At 43.3% G+C, this 19,182-nt stretch overlaps 1 protein-coding gene across 1 annotated transcript in view; it reads left to right on the top strand.

Annotated features, from left to right (window-relative positions):
- Positions 1-4,467: 4,467 nt before the first annotated feature.
- Positions 4,468-19,182, top strand: part of cbsb (cystathionine beta-synthase b) — a 36,771-nt gene continuing 22,056 nt past the window's right edge. The window contains exons 1-3 of the mRNA XM_047369677.1: positions 4,468-4,529; positions 5,161-5,493; positions 7,137-7,243. Coding sequence (XP_047225633.1) covers positions 5,168-5,493; positions 7,137-7,243 — 433 coding nt within the window. The 5' untranslated portion in view covers positions 4,468-4,529; positions 5,161-5,167. The remainder of the gene's footprint in view (positions 4,530-5,160; positions 5,494-7,136; positions 7,244-19,182) is intronic.

The following is a 19,182-nucleotide window of genomic DNA, read 5'->3' on the forward strand; positions in this document are numbered from 1 at the left end:
TTTAAATAAAGAAAAATATGAAACATTTCAAAAATGAGGATGGATATGTTTTCTTCTATGGGATGCTATTTGTAGAAAATTATGTAAAATAGAAAAAAACAAAACATTTTCTAATCTAATTACCAGAAAAATAGACCTAAAAAATCTGCAGTTATATCTGTAATGAAATATATTATTTGTAGGGCTAAAACTTTTGGATTAATTGTGACTTATCAAGTATTGAAACTCATCAACTAATTTAGTAACTAAATAATCGTAACCTAGAGTATACATGCTATTGACTGAAAGAACAACCCACTCAGAGCACATTTTGCATTTAAGATGAAAAACCTTCTTTATAAATATGCTCTATCCAGAACTCCTCAAGTGGCATAGCTTTAGCTTTACATGGTTCAAATTCTGTAAAAAAATCTATTAAGCACCTTTTATGTTTTTAATCGATTAATTGAAAAAATAGTCATCAGATTAATCGATTAACAAAATAATCACTAGCTGCAACCTTAAATAAGCCGTTCATCTTTATTCCTTGATGTTGATGCTGAGAACATAACCTTAAAAAAAGCCTGATTGCTGAATATGTTGATAAGCTCACCTTTTAACATTGTAATTTAAAATCCTTGTAAACATTAAGCATTGTTAAAAGTTAGAAACTGGACTCTAACGAGCTTAGGCTTTATCTTTGTTGATTAACTTTACTGATAAGTGGTTTTTGTAGCAGAGCATTGCTCAATTCTAGTATTGCTTTAATTGTTTTGATCTAATTTAATCCCATGTTTAATTTTTAACCAGTCACATTTAGGGATGGGATAAAATTCCTATACAAGTCCTTCTCAAAATATTAGCATATTGTGATAAAGTTCATTATTTTCCATAATGTCATGATGAAAATTTAACATTCATATATTTTAGATTCATTGCACACTAACTGAAATATTTCAGGTCTTTTATTGTCTTAATATGGATGATTTTGGCATACAGCTCATGAAAACCCAAAATTCCTATCTCACAAAATTAGCATATTTCATCCGACCAATAAAAGAAAAGTGTTTTTAATACAAAAAACGTCAACCTTCAAATAATCATGTACAGTTATGCACTCAATACTTGGTCAGGAATCCTTTGACAGAAATGACTGCTTCAATGCGGCGTGGCATGGAGGCAATCAGCCTGTGGCACTGCTGAGGTCTTATGGAGGCCCAGGATGCTTCGATAGCGGCCTTTAGCTCATCCAGAGTGTTGGGTCTTGAGTCTCTCAACGTTCTCTTCACAATATCCCACAGATTCTCTATGGGGTTCAGGTCAGGAGAGTTGGCAGGCCAATTGAGCACAGTGATACCATGGTCAGTAAACCATTTACCAGTGGTTTTGGCACTGTGAGCAGGTGCCAGGTCGTGCTGAAAAATGAAATCTTCATCTCCATAAAGCTTTTCAGCAGATGGAACCATGAAGTGCTCCAAAATCTCCTGATAGCTAGCTGCATTGACCCTGCCCTTGATAAAACACAGTGGACCAACACCAGCAGCTGACACGGCACCCCAGACCATCACTGACTGTGGGTACTTGACACTGGACTTCTGGCATTTTGGCATTTCCTTCTCCCCAGTCTTCCTCCAGACTCTGGCACCTTGATTTCCGAATGACATGCAGAATTTGCTTTCATCCGAAAAAAGTACTTTGGACCACTGAGCAACAGTCCAGTGCTGCTTCTCTGTAGCCCAGGTCAGGCGCTTCTGCCGCTGTTTCTGGTTCAAAAGTGGCTTGACCCGGGGAATGCGGCACCTGTAGCCCATTTCCTGCACACCCCTGTGCACGGTGGCTCTGGATGTTTCTACTCCAGACTCAGTCCACTGCTTCCGCAGGTCCCCCAAGGTCTGGAATCGGCCCTTCTCCACAATCTTCCTCAGGGTCCGGTCACCTCTTCTCGTTGTGCAGCGTTTTCTGCCACACTTTTTCCTTCCCACAGACTTCCCACTGAGGTGCCTTGATACAGCACTCTGGGAACAGCCTATTCGTTCAGAAATGTCTTTCTATGTCTTACCCTCTTGCTTGAGGGTGTCAATAGTGGCCTTCTGGACAGCAGTCAGGTCGGCAGTCTTACCCATGATTGGGGTTTTGAGTGATGAACCAGGCTGGGAGTTTTAAAGGCCTCAGGAATCTTTTGCAGGTGTTTAGAGTTAACTCGTTGATTCAGATGATTAGGTTCATAGCTCGTTTAGAGACCCTTTTAATGATATGCTAATTTTGTGAGATAGGAATTTTGGGTTTTCATGAGCTGTATGCCAAAATCATCCGTATTAAGACAATAAAAGACCTGAAATATTTCAGTTAGTGTGCAATGAATCTAAAATATATGAATGTTAAATTTTCATCATGACATTATGGAAAATAATGAACTTTATCACAATATGCTAATATTTTGAGAAGGACCTGTATTTACATGCAGCAAGTGTTTGTAGATTGGTTTCATTCTACGTTTGACATATGCAAATACATTTATTAAGACAGGACCTGTAATATAATAACCATGGGTCAAAATACCATTGTTTCTCAGTATTTGCACAAAAATTAAAGCATTTTAAGGTGATCAGATTTTCTTTTATTTCTAACAGAAAAGTAACAATTATTCCTGTTGCTGCTGAAATGATGTAACATATTTCAGTTCTGTTGTCTGTAATATTAATTTACTCTTTAGAGAGTAACACAAGCATAAGAGGTACATGTTGGCTATCTGCTTCAGTTGTTAGGGCATCATTTCAGCCAGCTGATTTGCAGTATGCAGCAACATGTGGTAGAGGGAGAAATGCTGTTTTACTCTGTGATGTTCACAACCCAGGAAGCCTCTTGTAACTCTGATACTTTGTCTTATGAGGGCAACACTTTAACCCTTCTGAAGCTGTAGCTCTGTACAGCCTTGGTGTGCCTTCATACTGGCATCCAGCCCACACCTAGTCACAATAATTCATAATAATAAGTAACATCCTGAACTAGTTGCTTCCTTATGAACTCGTCAATTACTGCATCACTTTCCCAAAGAGGTGCTTTTAGTTTTTGCTGTTTGCATGGCTAAATCCAGGTTCTGTATGACAATATCAAGATCAAGTAAAATCAATGTTGCATGAAAATGGAAATTTAGCAAAGCAATTACATCAGAAGATCCTGTTTGTCAGTTTCTTGGTTGCAGGATCAGTTTAACATGTTTTCCACCAGAAATGAAACAGCTCCATACTTCTATATGGATTGTGATCCATAACCTCTTAACCTCTGGGGGTCTCTGTATTTTGTGCTCTCTTAGACACAAAATATTCTCTTTTAAAGAACGTCACTGTTTATTCCTCAACCTGGCCTACATCCAGTGGCCATGAAATCTTCAAATTTCAACTCCATTGTTAGCAATTATACTCTTTCTCTCTTTGTGTCTCTCTCTTTGAAAGAAGAAAACAAAAAACCCACCAAGTCATTTATTTACCACCACATAAATGCATATTGAATTTTGGGTGTTATCATTAGTGTCAAAAACAGACAGCAACAAAAGTGTTTACCATAGAAAAAGAAATGTCAACATAAATATACTTTTATATTTTTATGAATGCATTTATTAACTTCAGTCCTCACCATAGATAACACATATTCAAGACGTTTCTTGATTTCCATCAATTAAATGCCGGTGTTGGTCAGTAAAGTTACTTTCTAAGTTGTTTTTGTTTCTTCTCATATAAACCTGTAGATTTGCAGTACACAAAAATTCTATAGTCTTTGCTTAAAAATTAAAGCATGAAATTCTGTAAGAGATTTAAACAGCAGTAAATGGTAGTTTTTTTTTAGAAAAATTTGTTTTATTTTGGAGTAAATAGCACAGAACATGTCAAAGGGATGCATTTTGCACGCAGCTTTAAAAGGTATATGAACGTGTTGAAGAAAACTAAATTTAAAAAAATTACAATTCAGCCCAAAATACACAATAACGCCAGATGGTTTTTGGCTCTGAACCAGGCAAAGATAAAAGGTTTGTCAGTAAAGAAAGCTTTAAAAATACACACTTTACATATGTTTTGAAATATTTTAGGATAAATAAACCTGAGACAGAATGCTTTCAGAATAATAAACCATGCATGGAACGAAAACTAAAACAAGGATATGAGGGATAAACTTGGGAAGATTTGAAATCCTTTGAATCAAAACAGTTGCTTACAGAGTTTTCTTTAGGGTGCAACATGGGTGGAAAAAATGAAGGGGGGAATGGGGTGTCAGGAGCTCCCCGCATCTGAGCAGCAACCAGATTTTCATCTCACTTTATACAATAAGACAAATTAAATCTTTATGCATAATCCAACAATATGCATTAAAATGCTGTTCATTAATGAAGAGTGTAAATTGTTCAAATGCAGAAGGATTGCATCCCCCCGTCAGTGCATCTCAGTGGTTTGGTCCCCAGCATACAGTCCCCAAACCCCCACACATATTGGGTCTGGGAAGGAGTCTCTTTTGTGTAGAGAGACCTTTGGAAGTGTGTCAGTGGTGCCAAGCCTCCTGTGAGTATCCTCCTTCACAAATTTAGTGGAAAACAAATGCTGCAGCAGAATTTACCAGGACTTTATTTAAACTCTTCTTATTTAGATGTTTAAAACCTGAAAGGTTGACATACAGAACAACTTTTTCCTCTTGTCTTTTTAAATCTGGATAAAAATTATTCTGGTGTCTGTCTTTGGATCAGTTGACAAATGTCTGTATTAATACAGCTTACTTAACCAAATTAAAGTTACAGCTTCACATGTAAAAATAAATCTGATTTGCAGATGGTAACATGAGCTGGTTAGAGATTCAAATTAGCTTAAACCTGCCTATAAAGTTTCAAGTTTTTCTTTGCTGAGGTGCTTTTAATTAGTTTGGAACCAAATCAAGACTTATTCTATTGTAACTGACATGGCTGTATATATTTAACTGAACTTACAGAGAAAGATTTCCTCAGAACCATTGCAGGAAATAAAATAAATATAAGTGTGCAACCTTTATATTTAAGCGACTCTTACACAGTTGTGTGCTTCTGTAGTACATGTATAATCCAGTCAAAGTTCATCTTGATTTAATCTTTAACCTTCCCGTTGCATTTTAAAGCTTATGTGTTTAAAGTGTGACGTAAACATCTGTCTGTCACGGCTGCAGGTGAGCCATGCCTTCTGTGTTTGGAAGCAAATGCTTGAAAGATGGTCAAGCTCCCTGCACAGATGGGGAAAAGCTGATGCATGCAGAGAAAAGGTCTCCTGTGGATGGAGTTGTTAAAATCTTCCCCGCCGGGCGTGAGTTTTCTGCACTTGGAGAAGACAAGTGCCTCAATGATGACAAATCTCCCAGAAAGTGCGAAGAAAATGTTGGAAATGGGAAAAACGCAGAAGAGACAACTGCTCAAATGAAGTGGATTCGCCCTGATTTGCCCAGTAGGTGCACCTGGAGGCCAGGTGCTCCAATGTCAGAGTCCCCACACAGTCAGCCACCACGGTAAGGGTCACTCGATTCAGGACAGAGAAATAAAGGTGAACACTATTACTTAATTCTATCCAGTTTTTACTTCATAAAGTGTCAGGATTGACACAAAAACATGTAATAAAGCCAAATCCTTGACCTTTCAGACTTGTTCTGCAAGCTGCAATACTAATGTGACCTAACAAAAAACAAGACATTGATATGAAACAATGCTGATACATCTTTGTGACAAACCAGAGTCTTGCAGCTCTGGTTTGTCCGCATCTCAGCACCCACAAATAAAAGAGATAAATCAATTAGCAACTTAGTCAAGTTGTACACATATATCCCCAGAAAACCATGCAACAGGCAGGGCCACCACTTATTTTTGCCTCAGAAACCTTGTAAAAGTATTCATAGCCCTCAAACGTTTTCCATTTTGTCACGATACAACGGCAAATGTTTTATGTGACAGGATTTTATGTGACAAAACAAAACACATACTAATTGGACAAAAAAGAAACGATGGTTTTCAGCATGTTTTACAAATGAAAATCTAAAAAACTTAGCATACCTTTGCTGCCAGTTGCCTGTTATAACAGCTGCCAGTCTTTTGGGGAATTTCTCTACCAGCTTTGCACATCTAGAGACTGAATTTCTTGCCAATTGTTTTTACAAAACTTCTCAAGCTCAGCTGGATTTGCTAGAGGGCATTTGTGAGCCTTAATTTAAAAGTCCTGCCACAGCTTCTAAATTGAGATGACTTCCGTCCACAGCCTTACATTTTTTGCAGCTTCTAACAGGTTTTCCTCCAGGATTGCCCGGCACTTAGCTCCATCCACCTTCCTATCAGTTCTCACCAGCATCTCTGTCCTTGCTGCAGAAAAGCATCCCGACAGCATAATGCCGCCACCAAAATGTGTAAATGTGGAGATGGTATCTTTAAGGTACATTTATAGTTTGTCGGGCAAAACGTTAAGTTTTGGTCTCCTTTGAAAAGTACACCTTCTTCCACATGGTTGCTGTGTTCCCTACATGGCTTGTGGCAAACTGCCAGTGGGATTTCTTATGTCTTTGTTTTAAGAATAGCGTTCTTCTCTAAAACTCTTCCAGAGTTCCCATTGAACTCCTGGCTGTTTCTCTCCATAATGCTCTCCTTGCCCTCTTTGCGAATTTAGGTGGACAGCCATTTCTTGGAAGGTTTGCAGTGGTGCTGTACTCTTTCTGTTTTATAGATATTAGATTGAAAATGCTTAGTATATTGTTTTATAACTCATCTCTGTTTTAAACATCTCCACAAATTTATCCCTGACCTTTCTGCTAAGCTCCTTGGTCTTCATAATGCTGCAACAAACCTCTGGGGCCTCCACAGAAAAGCTTATTCAGGGGTATCAGAGTAAAAGGGGCCAAATGCCACACTTTTTATTTGCTTTTTAAATGCCACAGTTTTTATTTGCTAAACATTTCGACAAGTAAGTATGAATGATTTTTGCAAGGCCTTGTATTTAATATACTTTAATAAACTTTTTTATATTTAAAAAGTCTTTCTGAGTTTTGTGTGTCCTCATTCTGCCAGTGAATGCAACAGGTCTTCTCATGTCTGATGGAGGACATTATTTTATTATAAAAACTGTATTTCAACAATGCTGATAGTGTCATTTGTCCTCTGTCCACTGCAGTACTGAGCCGCCGATAATCCTCCCCAGCATCCTTGGACACATTGGATACACACCTCTGGTTCGCTTGAACAAAATCCCAAAGGAATTTGGGTTAAAGTGTGAAATGCGTGAGTACAATTTGACCTCACATAAAGAGACATTAATATAGATGATCAGACCAGCTTCTCACCCTGAAGTTACTTCAAATCAATCTAAAATTACAAAGAATTCTGGGAATTTTGAGGAGTGCTGCACAGTTTATTGAAAGAATGGCACATATGTACTGATACTTAAAGATATCTCAGGGAGAACAATGGACCTTAAAAAAGCATGAATAATTCAGAAGGTCTCCTTTATAGAGTACCACATATTCTATACAAGTTTGTGCATATAATTGAGAGAAATGCTTCATTTCAAAATTAAAAACAACACAGATTCCATCTCCGCCGTCCTGAAAATGCCATTAACTGTTCACAAGGATACCTTTCAGAGAGTTAGTTTGAAGTTAAGATGATACATGACGGAGGAGGAAGTGCTTTTGGGGTTGTTTCAGGTTGCTGAAACCACGGTAGCCCTTTAGGCTTCCTGCTCACCTATTAAAAACTGAGTATCATGTAGCTCATGGCGTTAAACTGGGCACTAAATTACTGTTGGGGTTTTGTTTAAGGAGGCAGCGGGGTCCAATGAAGGGAAAGGTGAAAATGAAAGGCTCTTTGTTCCTTGGGCCTACAGAGAAAAACACACCCACAAACAAAATGCAACGTGAAACTCGGAAGCATTCAGGATGATTGGTTGAGAATCTCCTCTGCTGTCTCACATTTTACAGAAAAATTTGGCTTTTATAGCACCTTGCAAAAGTATTCATACCCCTTCAAATTCCTCATGTTACACGTATACAAGTTTTATTTAGTTTAATTGAGGGCAAAAATGGCTCTTTGAATTGTAAAAGTTGCAGACACCTGGTCTAGACCAAAACAAAGTGTCATAATTATAGCCGTCGATTTGACCCACATACAGAGACACTCGAGACACTGAGAGCAGTTTAGGAGTTTATTTGACTAGAGACAGGGGGGCAACAAACCCCACGGACTGGAACCAGGTAACTGAAAGGGAAAAGGGCTGATCAGATACGAGCTCACTTAGAAAACGGTTCAGATTATTTGGAAACAGCTTACAGTGCGCTGAGAATGATCCACCAGGGAGAGAGGCTGTCGAGTCTGGGTATGATGTTTTGGTCCGCACTGTACCCCGCCGGAGCAGAGAGTGATTATCCTGGCTGGGCAACGTTGGAGGGTGGACAGGGTTTACTCGGGCCGGGGGACCGGATCTACAGACTGGCAGCTGGGACTGATCCAAGGCAACGGTTATGATTCAACTCTGACTGTGGTCCTCCTCCAAGTGGGAGCGTGGCTTGGTCCTGAAACCCGACGTGAAGACTGTCGGGGCTGGAGTTTATGTTGTATTTTTTTGTCTGTGTTTTTTGACTCCTAATAGGCGCTAGTGCTCAGCAGTGGTGGAGTCAGGTGTTTTCCATCTCGGTGATTGAGTCCTGGAGTACTTAAGCAGGAAGCAGCCAGCATTTCATCGCTTGAGTATTTGCCTCTGTGGTAGCTACTCAGCATACCTCATATTAATTAAGTTTATGTGTACTTTGCCTTCGACAACGTTTAACTTGTTCTTTGTTCTTCTTAGTGAACTGAACCGGCGACTACCTGGAGGTTACCCAGGCTGGCCCTGGTGGCTTCAGTCAAACACTAACTACGTTTTCAAGGACCTTCCAAGGATTATACCGACGACTACCTGGAGGTTACCCAGGCTGGCCCCGGTGGCTTCGTTTCGCACTAGCTTCGCTCCTAGGACCTCCCCAGGAAGGATCTTCCACACACACCTACCCGACGCTGAACTCTGGAACCACTTAACCAACAGGTCCACAATCTCTCTGCACTGGTTGATTCAGGAAGTGAACAGAATCTAATAGACTTGGATCTAGTTAAAGCAGCTGGGATCGAGACTGTGGCTTTGACAGCACCACGTCTTGTGACAGCCCTCAACGGTCAGGAATTGTCTCATATTACTCACCAAACTAAACCTATAGCCCTCTTGTTATCTGGCAATCATCGAGAATTAATTTCCTGCTACGTTTTTCCTGGAGCTACGCATGCTATGGTGCTGGGTTTCCCTTGGCTTAGTAAACACAATCCTCACCTTGATTGGGTTAAGGGCAGAGTTGAGTCCTGGTCCACTAGTTACCACACTACCTGCCTTCAGTCTGCAGTCGCTCCCGTTCCCCCTGACTAAGTTGTTGAGGAGAGTGATTTTCCAGATCTTACCCGGGTACCTTTGATATACCATGATCTTAAACAAGTGTTCAACAAAGCTAAGGTGCTTTCGTTTCCTCCACACCGACCCTATGATTGCACCATTGACTTACTTCCAGGAGTTTCCCTGCCCACCAGCAGGTTGTATCCTATTTCTACACACGAGCAGCAGACTATGGAGAAATATATTAATGAGTCCCTGGCTACCGGCCTTATCCGCCCTTCTTCATCACCCTAGGCGCATGTTTTTTTTTCGTCAACAAGAAGGATGGTTCTTTAAGGCCCTGTATTGATTATAGGGGCTTAATAACATTACAGTTAAGAACAAGTATCCCCTTCCTTTTCTTTCTTCAGCTTTTGAACCTGTCCGCGAGACCACAGTTTTCACTAAACTTGACCTTAGAAATGCCTACCAACTAGATAGGATCCGCCAGGGGGATGAGTGGAAGACAGCTTTTAAGACCTCACTCGGACATTTTGAATACTTAGTCACGCCCTTCGGCCTCTGCAATGCCCCTGTTGTCTTTTAAGCACTTGTTAATGACGTCCTCAGGGATTTGTTGAAAAGTTTTGTGTTTGTCTACCTAGACGATATTTTGATTTATTCTAAGGACCTGAAGACTCACCAGCATCACGTTCATCTGGTGTTACAAAGACTTTTAGAGAACAAACTGTGCGTGAAAACGGAGAAATGTGAATTTCACCAGACCTCTGTAACCTTCTTAGGTTTTATTCTAGAGGGTGGACACCTCAGTGCAGACCCAGAGAAGGTTAAGGCTGTGCTGGAGTGGCCTGTTCCAGACTCACGGAAACAATTACAGCGGTTTATTGGCTTCGACAATTTCTACCGCCGCTTCATCCGGAACTACAGCCAGACGGCAGCACCTTTAACTGCACTAACTTCCGCTAAAGTGCACTTCCATTGGAACTCCACTGCGGATTAAGCCTTCCGTGTTCTTCACGAGAAGTTCGCCAGGCACCCATCTTAAAACATCAAGATCCCTCCAGACAGTTCATTTTGGAAGTCGAGGCCTCCGACACTGGGGTCGGAGCAGTACTCTCACAACGTTCCTCTGACGACGACAAACTGCACCCTTGTGGGTATTTTTCGCATCGGCTGAGCCAAGCCGAGCAGAATTATGATGTGGGTGACAGGGAACTCCTTGCTATTAAGCTAGCCTTAGAGGAGTGGAGACACTGGTTATAGGGTGCTGTTCACCCTTTAGTCTCGACCGACCACAAGAACCCGGCTTATTTACAGACTGCTAAAAGACTTAACCCAAGACAAGCCTGTTGGTCTCTTTATTTTTCTCGGTTTAATCTTACCATCTCTTTCAGATCTGGGAGTAAGAACTCCAAGCCAGATGCTCTTTCCCGGCAGTTTGCAACAGATGACTCTTAGAAGATACCTGAACCTATTGTGCCCCCTGCCTGGACCATCGGATCGGTGTCTTGTGAGATTGAGGAACTGGTCTCCCGAGTGCTAAGGACAGAGCCTGACACTGGTAACGTATGTCCCTGCTGCGGTAAGGGTCTAGGGTTATTCAGTGGTTCCACACGGCTAGGTTCTCTGCACATCCTGGGGTAAGCCGCACCATTTCCCTGATTAACAGATGTTACTGGTGGAACAGATGTTACTGGTGGTACCAGCCATCTCTGTTCGCGGCTGACGAGGTCGACGTGGCTGTACCCTCTGTTCGCCATCATGTTCGGCGATGTGAACTGATGTGGAGACAAACAGTTCAGGCGCTCAATCGGACTGCGGCCTAGAACAAACGTATCGCTGACCGCAAGAGATGGCCAGCTCCTGTTTATCAGCTGGGACAAAGGGTTTGCTTATCCTCCCGGGACATCCCTCTCAAGGCCATGTCAAAGAAGTTGTCACCTAGGTTTATTGGGCCCTACATTATTGAGGCTTTAGTCGGCCCCCCTAAAACAACCAACCCCCTACCTTCAGATCCTCTGCCTGCACTAAAGATCTCCAAGGAAGATGTAAATAGGCTCTTTCAGCGCATGAAAACAAAGAAAGCTGGAGGACCTGATAACGTCTCCCCATCATGCCTGAAAGCCTGTGCAAATCAACTTGCTCCAATCTTCACAAGGATCTTCAACAAATCACTGGAGAAATGTGAAGTCCCCTCCTGCCTCAAACGATCCACCATCATCCTGGTTCCCAAGAAACCCACCATCCTAGGATTAAATGACTACAGGCCTGTAGCCCTGACGTCTGTGGTCATGAAATCCTTTGAGCGGCTGGTGTTGAAGCACCTGAAAGACATCACAAGCCCCCTGCTGGACCCCCTGCAATTTGCTTACCGAGCAAACAGGTCGGCAGATGATGCTGTTAACTTAGGTCTACACTTCATCCTGCAACACCTCGACCACCCAGGGACGTACGCCAGGATCCTGTTTGTAGACTTCAGCTCGGCCTTCAACACCATCATACCAGACATTCTCCACCAGAAGCTCACCCAGCTCAACGTCCCAACCTCCACCTGTCAGTGGATCAACAGCTTCCTGACGGACCGACAGCAGCAGGTGAGACTGGGGAGCATCTTCTCCCAATCCGGATCAATAAGCACTGGTGCCCCCCAGGGGTGTCTTCTATCCCCACTCCTCTTCTCCCTGTACACAAATGACTGCACCTTATCGGACTCGTCCGTGAAACTCCTTAAGTTTGCAGACGACACCACTGTCGTTGGACTGATCCAGGACGGTGATGAGTCTGCATACAGACAGCAGGTGGATCGGCTGGTACACTGGTGCGGTCAGAACTACCTTGAACTCAATCCACTCAAGACTGTGTAAATGGTGCTGGACTTTCAGAGAATACCACCCCCATACACCCCCCTCGCCATCCTCAACAACACTGTATTGGCTGTGGACCACTTCAGGTTCTTAGGAACCACCATCTCTGAGGACCTGAGATGGTCTTCACACATAGACACTGTTCGAAAGAAGGCCCAGCAGAGACTGTACTTCCTGAGGCAACTCAAGAAGTTCAACCTTCCACAGGAGCCGCTGGTCATCTTCTACACTGCCATAATTCAATCTGTCCTGTCTTCATCCATCTCAGTGTGGTTTGGCTCATCCACAAAACAGGACAGGTCCAGACTGCAACGAATAATCAGGACTGCAGAGAGAATAATCAGGGCCGACCTTCCCTCCATCCAGGACTTATACAGGTCTAGGGTCAGAAAAAGAGCTGCTAAAATCTCTGCAGACCCCACACGCCCTGCACATAAACTGTTCAGAGCTTTACCTTCAGGCCGCCGCTACAGAGCACTGTTCGCTAAAACCAGCATAACCAAATACTCGAAGTGTCCCAGGGGGGTCTTGAAGGCCGTCTTCCACTCATCTCCCTGGCGGATTCACACTAAGTGGTAAGCGTTTCTCAGGTCTAATTTTGAGAATATGGTGGCGCCATGAACTGGCTCAAAGGCAGACGAGAGAAGAGGTAATGGGTATTTATTCTTAACTGTGATGGCATTTAGCCCCCTGTAATCTATACAAGGTCGTAATGAACCGTCCTTTTTACCCACAAAGAAAAATCCCACTCCGAGCAGAGAGGACGAGGGTCAAATAATGCTGGCGGTCAGTGACTCTGCTATGTATTTTTCCATCACCTGTCGCTCGGGTACTGAGATCTTGTACAGTCGACTGGTGGGCAATTGGGCGCCTGGAAACAGCTCTATTTTGCAATCATATGGCCGGTGGGAGGGTAGAGACAGGGCTCGTGAGTTACTAAAAACTGCGGTCATGATACTCGTGGGCACCTGGGTTAGATCCAGTGGCTCAACTCCCTCTCCCTCCTCAGCAGACGATCGAGGGGAGACAGCAGACAGCCAGACAGACACTCAGGTGACCAGGCGTCAACCCTTAGCTCAGACCAACTGAGATGTGGATTGTGTGCCTGTAACCATGGAAACCCGAGAACTAGAGAATTCTGTGACATGGGAAAAATAAAAAAAGAAATGTACTCTCTATGGTTCCCAGACAACACTAGCTCCAATGGCCTGGTCCGATGAGTGATGCGATGGAGCAACTGGCCATCCAGCGCCAACAGCTGGCACGGAGTGGGTAGTGGCTCAGTACTAATCTGTCTTTGTTCAACTAAGGCTCGGTCAATTAAACTTAATTCGCACCCGAATTAATAAGGGCGGTCAAAGGCACAGCATGCCGGTTTAAGAATAATGTGGCTGGCAAAGTAAATCTAGGGGGTCTTAGATCGGGGTTCTGGTCCGCTGGCTGCCCCATGGCAGACGTCGGACCCACCCTTTTGGCCATACTGGAAAGGCTGAAACAAAGTAGTCAGGAGAACCACAATAAGAACACTGATGTGATTCACGGCGCCACTGCCGTTCATCTGGGGAGAGCCTCGCTTTTCCCAGCTGCATCGGTTCGGGCTCGGTGTGGCTAGGGGGCTGTGCAGGCTGGGCCGGCAGTTGTGGCGGGGCGGTTATCTGAGACCTCACTACAACCCGCTCTACGCGAGTTCTTCTTCTTTCCCTCATCCTGGTGTCCAGTCGGACAGCCAAGGCAATTAACTCATTTAGCTCCTCTGGTACATCTAATAAGACCAGCTCATCCTTCAAAGCCTCATCTAAAGACTCGAAAAACGCCGATCTTAGGGCGCTGGAGTTCCAGCCTGAAGCTGCAGCCAATGTGCGGACGGTAAACTCCACTAAAGGCCGATTACGCTGCTTCAGCACCTACAGACGGCAAGCCACACTGGTCTGATCTGTAGCTACGTCAAAAATAAGCTTAAATTCTTTGATAAAATCATCATAGGTGCAACCAAATTGGTTATGGTCAGAAAACCTTGCCTCCACCCAACGAAGCGCTTTGCCGGTCAGTAAACCCAGAATATAAGAAATCTTGACGTCATCGTGGGGAAATAATTGTGGGAACCGGTTGAAAACAAGAGAACATTGTAGTAACAAACCACGACAACTTCCAACCTCCCCGGAAAATTTCTCAGGGCTGGGGAAATGACGTTACAGCCATGCGGAAGCTGCTGTGACGCAGTAGACTCCGTAGCGCCTCTTGCGGGTGTGGCAGTCTTAGAGCCAAGAGCATGCTGCAGCAGTGCTGCCATCTGGTCTAGCCGCTGGTTTACCTGCCGCTGCTGCTCGAACAAGGGATCGGAGAGTCGAGTTGTGGATCTGTTTGCTGTGTTCCGAAAGTGTTCCCTGCAGAGCCTCTGCTGGGTCTGGCTGGCCTGAGTGTTCTGTCATAATTTTAGCCGCCGATTTGACCCACATACAGAGACACTCAAGACACTGAGAGCAGTTTAGGAGTTTATTTGACCAGAGACAAAACCCACGGACTGGAACCAGGTAACTGAAAGGGAAAAGGGCAGATCAGATACGAGCTCATTTAGAAGATGGTTCAGATTATTTGGAAACAGCTTACAGTGTGCCGAGAATGATCCAACAGGGAGAGAGGCTGTCGAGTCTGGGAATGATGTTTTGGTCCGCACTGTGGGCCGGAGCAGAGAGTGATTATCCTGGCCGGGCAACGTTGGAGGGTGGACGGAGTTTGCTTGGACCGGGGGACCGGATCTGCGGACTGCCAGCTGGGACTGATCCGGTTATGATTCAACTCTGACTGTGGTCCTCCTCCAAGTGGGAGCGTGCCTTGGTCTTGAAACCTGACGTGAAGACAACGCAAGATTAGTTCAAGGCTGTTTACAAAATAGCTCAAGGCTGTGGAATGGTCAGAAATCTGGCCAGACTGTAAAACCCCGATTAGGCAAAACACTCAGGCGTTGATGTGCTGGCAGTCTGCCTTCTTATAGCCCCCCCCCGGCTGATGAGGGAACGAAGAACACCCGCTGCTGCTTCGGCTGCCATGCTCCGGCGGCACCTAGTGGTGGAGGGGAATTAGCAGCAGGCAGACAAAATCCCAGACTCTGACACAAAGTAGGTTAAAACTGTGACAAGGATAAAAATATTATGCAAGTTTCAAGTGAATAAAAACCTGAAAAGCTGGTGTGCATTTGTTTTCAAACCCCTTTACTCTGAAACACCTATATAAAATCAAGAGTAACTAATTGCCTTCAGAAGTCCCATATTAAGCAAACAGAGCCCATCTGAGTGTAATTTAATCTCAGTAAAATGCAGCTGTTCTGTGAAGGCCTCAGAGGTTTTCTAGAGAACATCAGTGAACAAATAGCATCATGTAGACCACCAAAGACACCCATGGTATTTCTGGAGCAGTTTCAGGAATCCTAAGCTCAGGTTGACAGGATAACTATGCAACGTTTATGGGAGAGCGGCAGGAAGAAAGCTTTCGTTAAGAGGAGTCCTATTTGCAGTTTGCCACATGACATGTTGGGGAAGGTTTTCTGGTCAGATGAACTTATAAAATAAGAAATTCCAAATAAAATAATATAAGTTGCAGAAAACTAACCAGACATATCACCATGAGCACAACAACCTCACAGAGAAACATGATGAACATCATCCTGCAAGGGGCACACTTCTTTCACATGGATAAGGAAGCTGATCAGAGTTGATGGAGAATTATATAGAGGTAAATACAGGGTGATCCTGGAAGAAAAACCCTGCTAAAGGCTGCAGAAAAGAAAAGACGTGAGGCTGGGCTGCAGTTTCACCTTCCAGCAGGACAACAAAGCTACACATATAGCCAGGGTTGTATGTTTGGATTAAAGCATGTTCATGTGTTAGAATGGCCTAGATGAAATCCATTCTTAGGACCAATTGACAGTGTGTGACTAGACTTGAAACCTGATGTTGACATACTCTCTTAATCCAATCTGACTGATCCTGAGTTTTTCTGCAAATAAGAATGTGTAAAAACTCCATCCTCTAAATGTGTAAAGTTGGTGATGGCATACTCCAAAAGACTTGCAGCTGCAAAAGCAGTGAAAGGTGGTTCTATGTAGTATAACATACAAATGCACATCACATGTTTCAGATTTTGATTTAAAAAACTAAACAATGTGGCATTTTCCTTCCACTTCACAGCTATGTGCTACATTGTATCGGTTTATTAAAAAAATCCCATGTAACATATGTGGTGTAGAAAACCTGTAAAAAGCATGACTTTAATCCAAATTTTTTACCTAGAAGTCATCTATCTGAGGCCTAAGCTTCTCAGCTGAACTCAAGTGTTTTCTGGTGTGAACCACTCAGAAGCTCTTGAGTTTTAAGTAGACTCTCACAATGTTAGCATTTGTTCACATATTTACAAAAGTAACAGTTTTCAGACTTGCTCTTGAAGTGGGACATACATTCTGACACTTTCACCAATTCAAGAGGGTCCATCTGGGGTCCCTCTGCAGCCTAAACATTTGTAATCATGTGCACTAAGTCCCCCAGCAACATACACCCCTGGACCAATCCCTCATCTAAAATACGATCACCAGACAAGCAGAGAATGAGCAGAAGCACAATATAGGCATTATGTGTTATCCATCCCTTTACAATGCTTCTTTGACAGAACTGAAGGGCCTCACACCAATTACATGCCCATGCGCAGGATGCTTGGGTGCATCTGACCGGAAACATGTGCATATCAGGAAGATTGCAGTTAGTTAGTGCATGCAGCAGCGGGTCACAATAGGCATGTAATGAGCGTGATATTTACCAAACAGAGATGTCCTCTTGTATTATCTGTTGGCCTTTGTGGATACTAAAATTAAACTTTTAGCAAAAGAAGTTTAGCTTTTAATCCAGAATAGGAAACCACCTTTGAAGATTGACATTTTTTTAAGAAGTATCGTAGTGGGCACATGGCTTGGTGTGTGTATGTGCTTTGTTTTTCGTAGGTGCTAGAGCCCTGGTGGAGGTGACAGGTGTTCCCCATCTTTGCTGATGAGCTTTGGTGTATTTAAGCAGGCCAGCATCTCACTGCTCGAGTGTTAGCCTTCAGTGATCGAGACTACCTGGATGTTACCCAGGCTGGACAATCGTACTGCTTCGTTAAGCTCATTTTGTCTCGGACTTTTAAAGTACCGGAGCTTCTCAGACGCCACGTTGTTATTGTTCTACTGGACTAACCTTGCTGGCTGCCGCCAGGTGCTTCCTGCCTCACACCAATTCTACAGAACCTGTCCACCCTTCATCGCTCTCAAGCAACCCAGCTACGGCACCGTACTACCAGACGCTGTTGCCCACTTCTTGTTTGGTGCCTTCGTACTCACCGCATTGTGCTCTCATTCCGGTCAGTCCGAATCTCTCTCCTGCTGGCGGAGAACTCACCCACCCTAGTAAGAAATTACTTATCCGTTATTTCATTCCTAGTTACCACATCTACTCACTGTACGCTTCTTCTTTACAGCCCCCTCCATGTACCAGAGCACCCAGTATTCCTGTCTTCAATAAAACTCATTACAAACTTTCCTGTTTCTCCTGAGCATTTCTTGCATATGGGTCAAAACGGTTTACAAAACTATAACAGAACACTTGAGCCAACTGGACCCAGCAGAGGTGCTCAGGGGAATCGTTTCTGATCACACTCACCTTATCCGGGACCACGATTCTTCCCTTTGCTCTTTAGCCGAACAACAAAGCCTTTCTAATATTGAGCTTGAACAAATTTCAGCTATGTTACAACACTCCCTCAACAAGTCCACCACCCCGCCAGTAGAGGGCGCTGCTGCGAGCACTGAGACTCTGCGACTTCCTTATGCCTGTGATGTGTCTTCCCCCAGCCCTGACAAGTATTCCGGTGAGGTGGGGAATTGCAGGGGTTTCTTATTGCAATGTACACCAGTGTTTAACCATTTTCCCCATTCTTTTTCCCATGATGACTCTAAGATCTCTTATATTATTGGCCTCTTGACAGGGAAGGCATTACATTGGGCTGAGTCCCGCTTTCCTAATTGTTCACAGTTTGGTTGTACTTTTTCTGAGTTCGAGAAGGAGTTTAGACAAAATTTTTCCTTTGATCATGATCTGGCAGCTTCTGGCCAAAAATTGTGGGCTTTAAAGCAACAGAATAAGACACTTTTTGAGTTTGCTATTGATTTTCGTATTCTGGCAGCGTTAGGCTGGGATAGTCGCGCTTTGAAGTCTGCCTTTTTTCATGCTCTAGATGAGCCGTTAAAGAATGAACTTGTATTGGTTAACGAACCTGAGCCTTTAGAAGAGTTTATTGCTTTAGCTATTCGACTGGATAGTTGACTAAGAGAGAGAAAGCTCCAAAATTGTGTTTGTCGACCTCGCTATTATTTAACCAGGTTACTCAGATCTTGTCTGCGCTAATTGATTCGGGAAGGGTGCATAACCTTATAGATTCTGGTTTAGTAGAAACTGCAAAGATTAAAACTGTGCCTCTCGCCAACCCCCGTCAGGTTACCGCTTTAGATAGTAAGAGCCTCCAACGAATCCCCTATTGTACTAAGCCTCTGGTTCTGCTCCTCTCGGGTAATCACCGGGAGGAGATTACTTTCTTTGTGTTTTGTCGGAGTTGTTCTTCTAAACTCCTACGCGTTCGTTTATTTGGTCAAAGCATCTTAATTCTTTACGAGAAACTAGACTTGAATCTCTAAGAAAGAAAAACACGGACTAAGTAATAAAGTTGTTCACCCGGCCGGGGAGAGAGGTGCTGCATCTGCGTAGTCAGGAACACATTTGTTTTTCTCTCCCCTGCACCGTTCTTTTATTGAACACACACATACTACAGGAAATATACATTTTACATTTGTTGTGCAGCCCTTCTCAGTTTTCTCACACATTCTTTTGCTGAAATATACATTTTACATTTGTTGTGCAGCCTTT

This window comes from Girardinichthys multiradiatus, chromosome 7 (assembly GCF_021462225.1).
Source record: "Girardinichthys multiradiatus isolate DD_20200921_A chromosome 7, DD_fGirMul_XY1, whole genome shotgun sequence".
Taxonomy (NCBI): Eukaryota; Metazoa; Chordata; class Actinopteri; order Cyprinodontiformes; family Goodeidae; genus Girardinichthys; species Girardinichthys multiradiatus.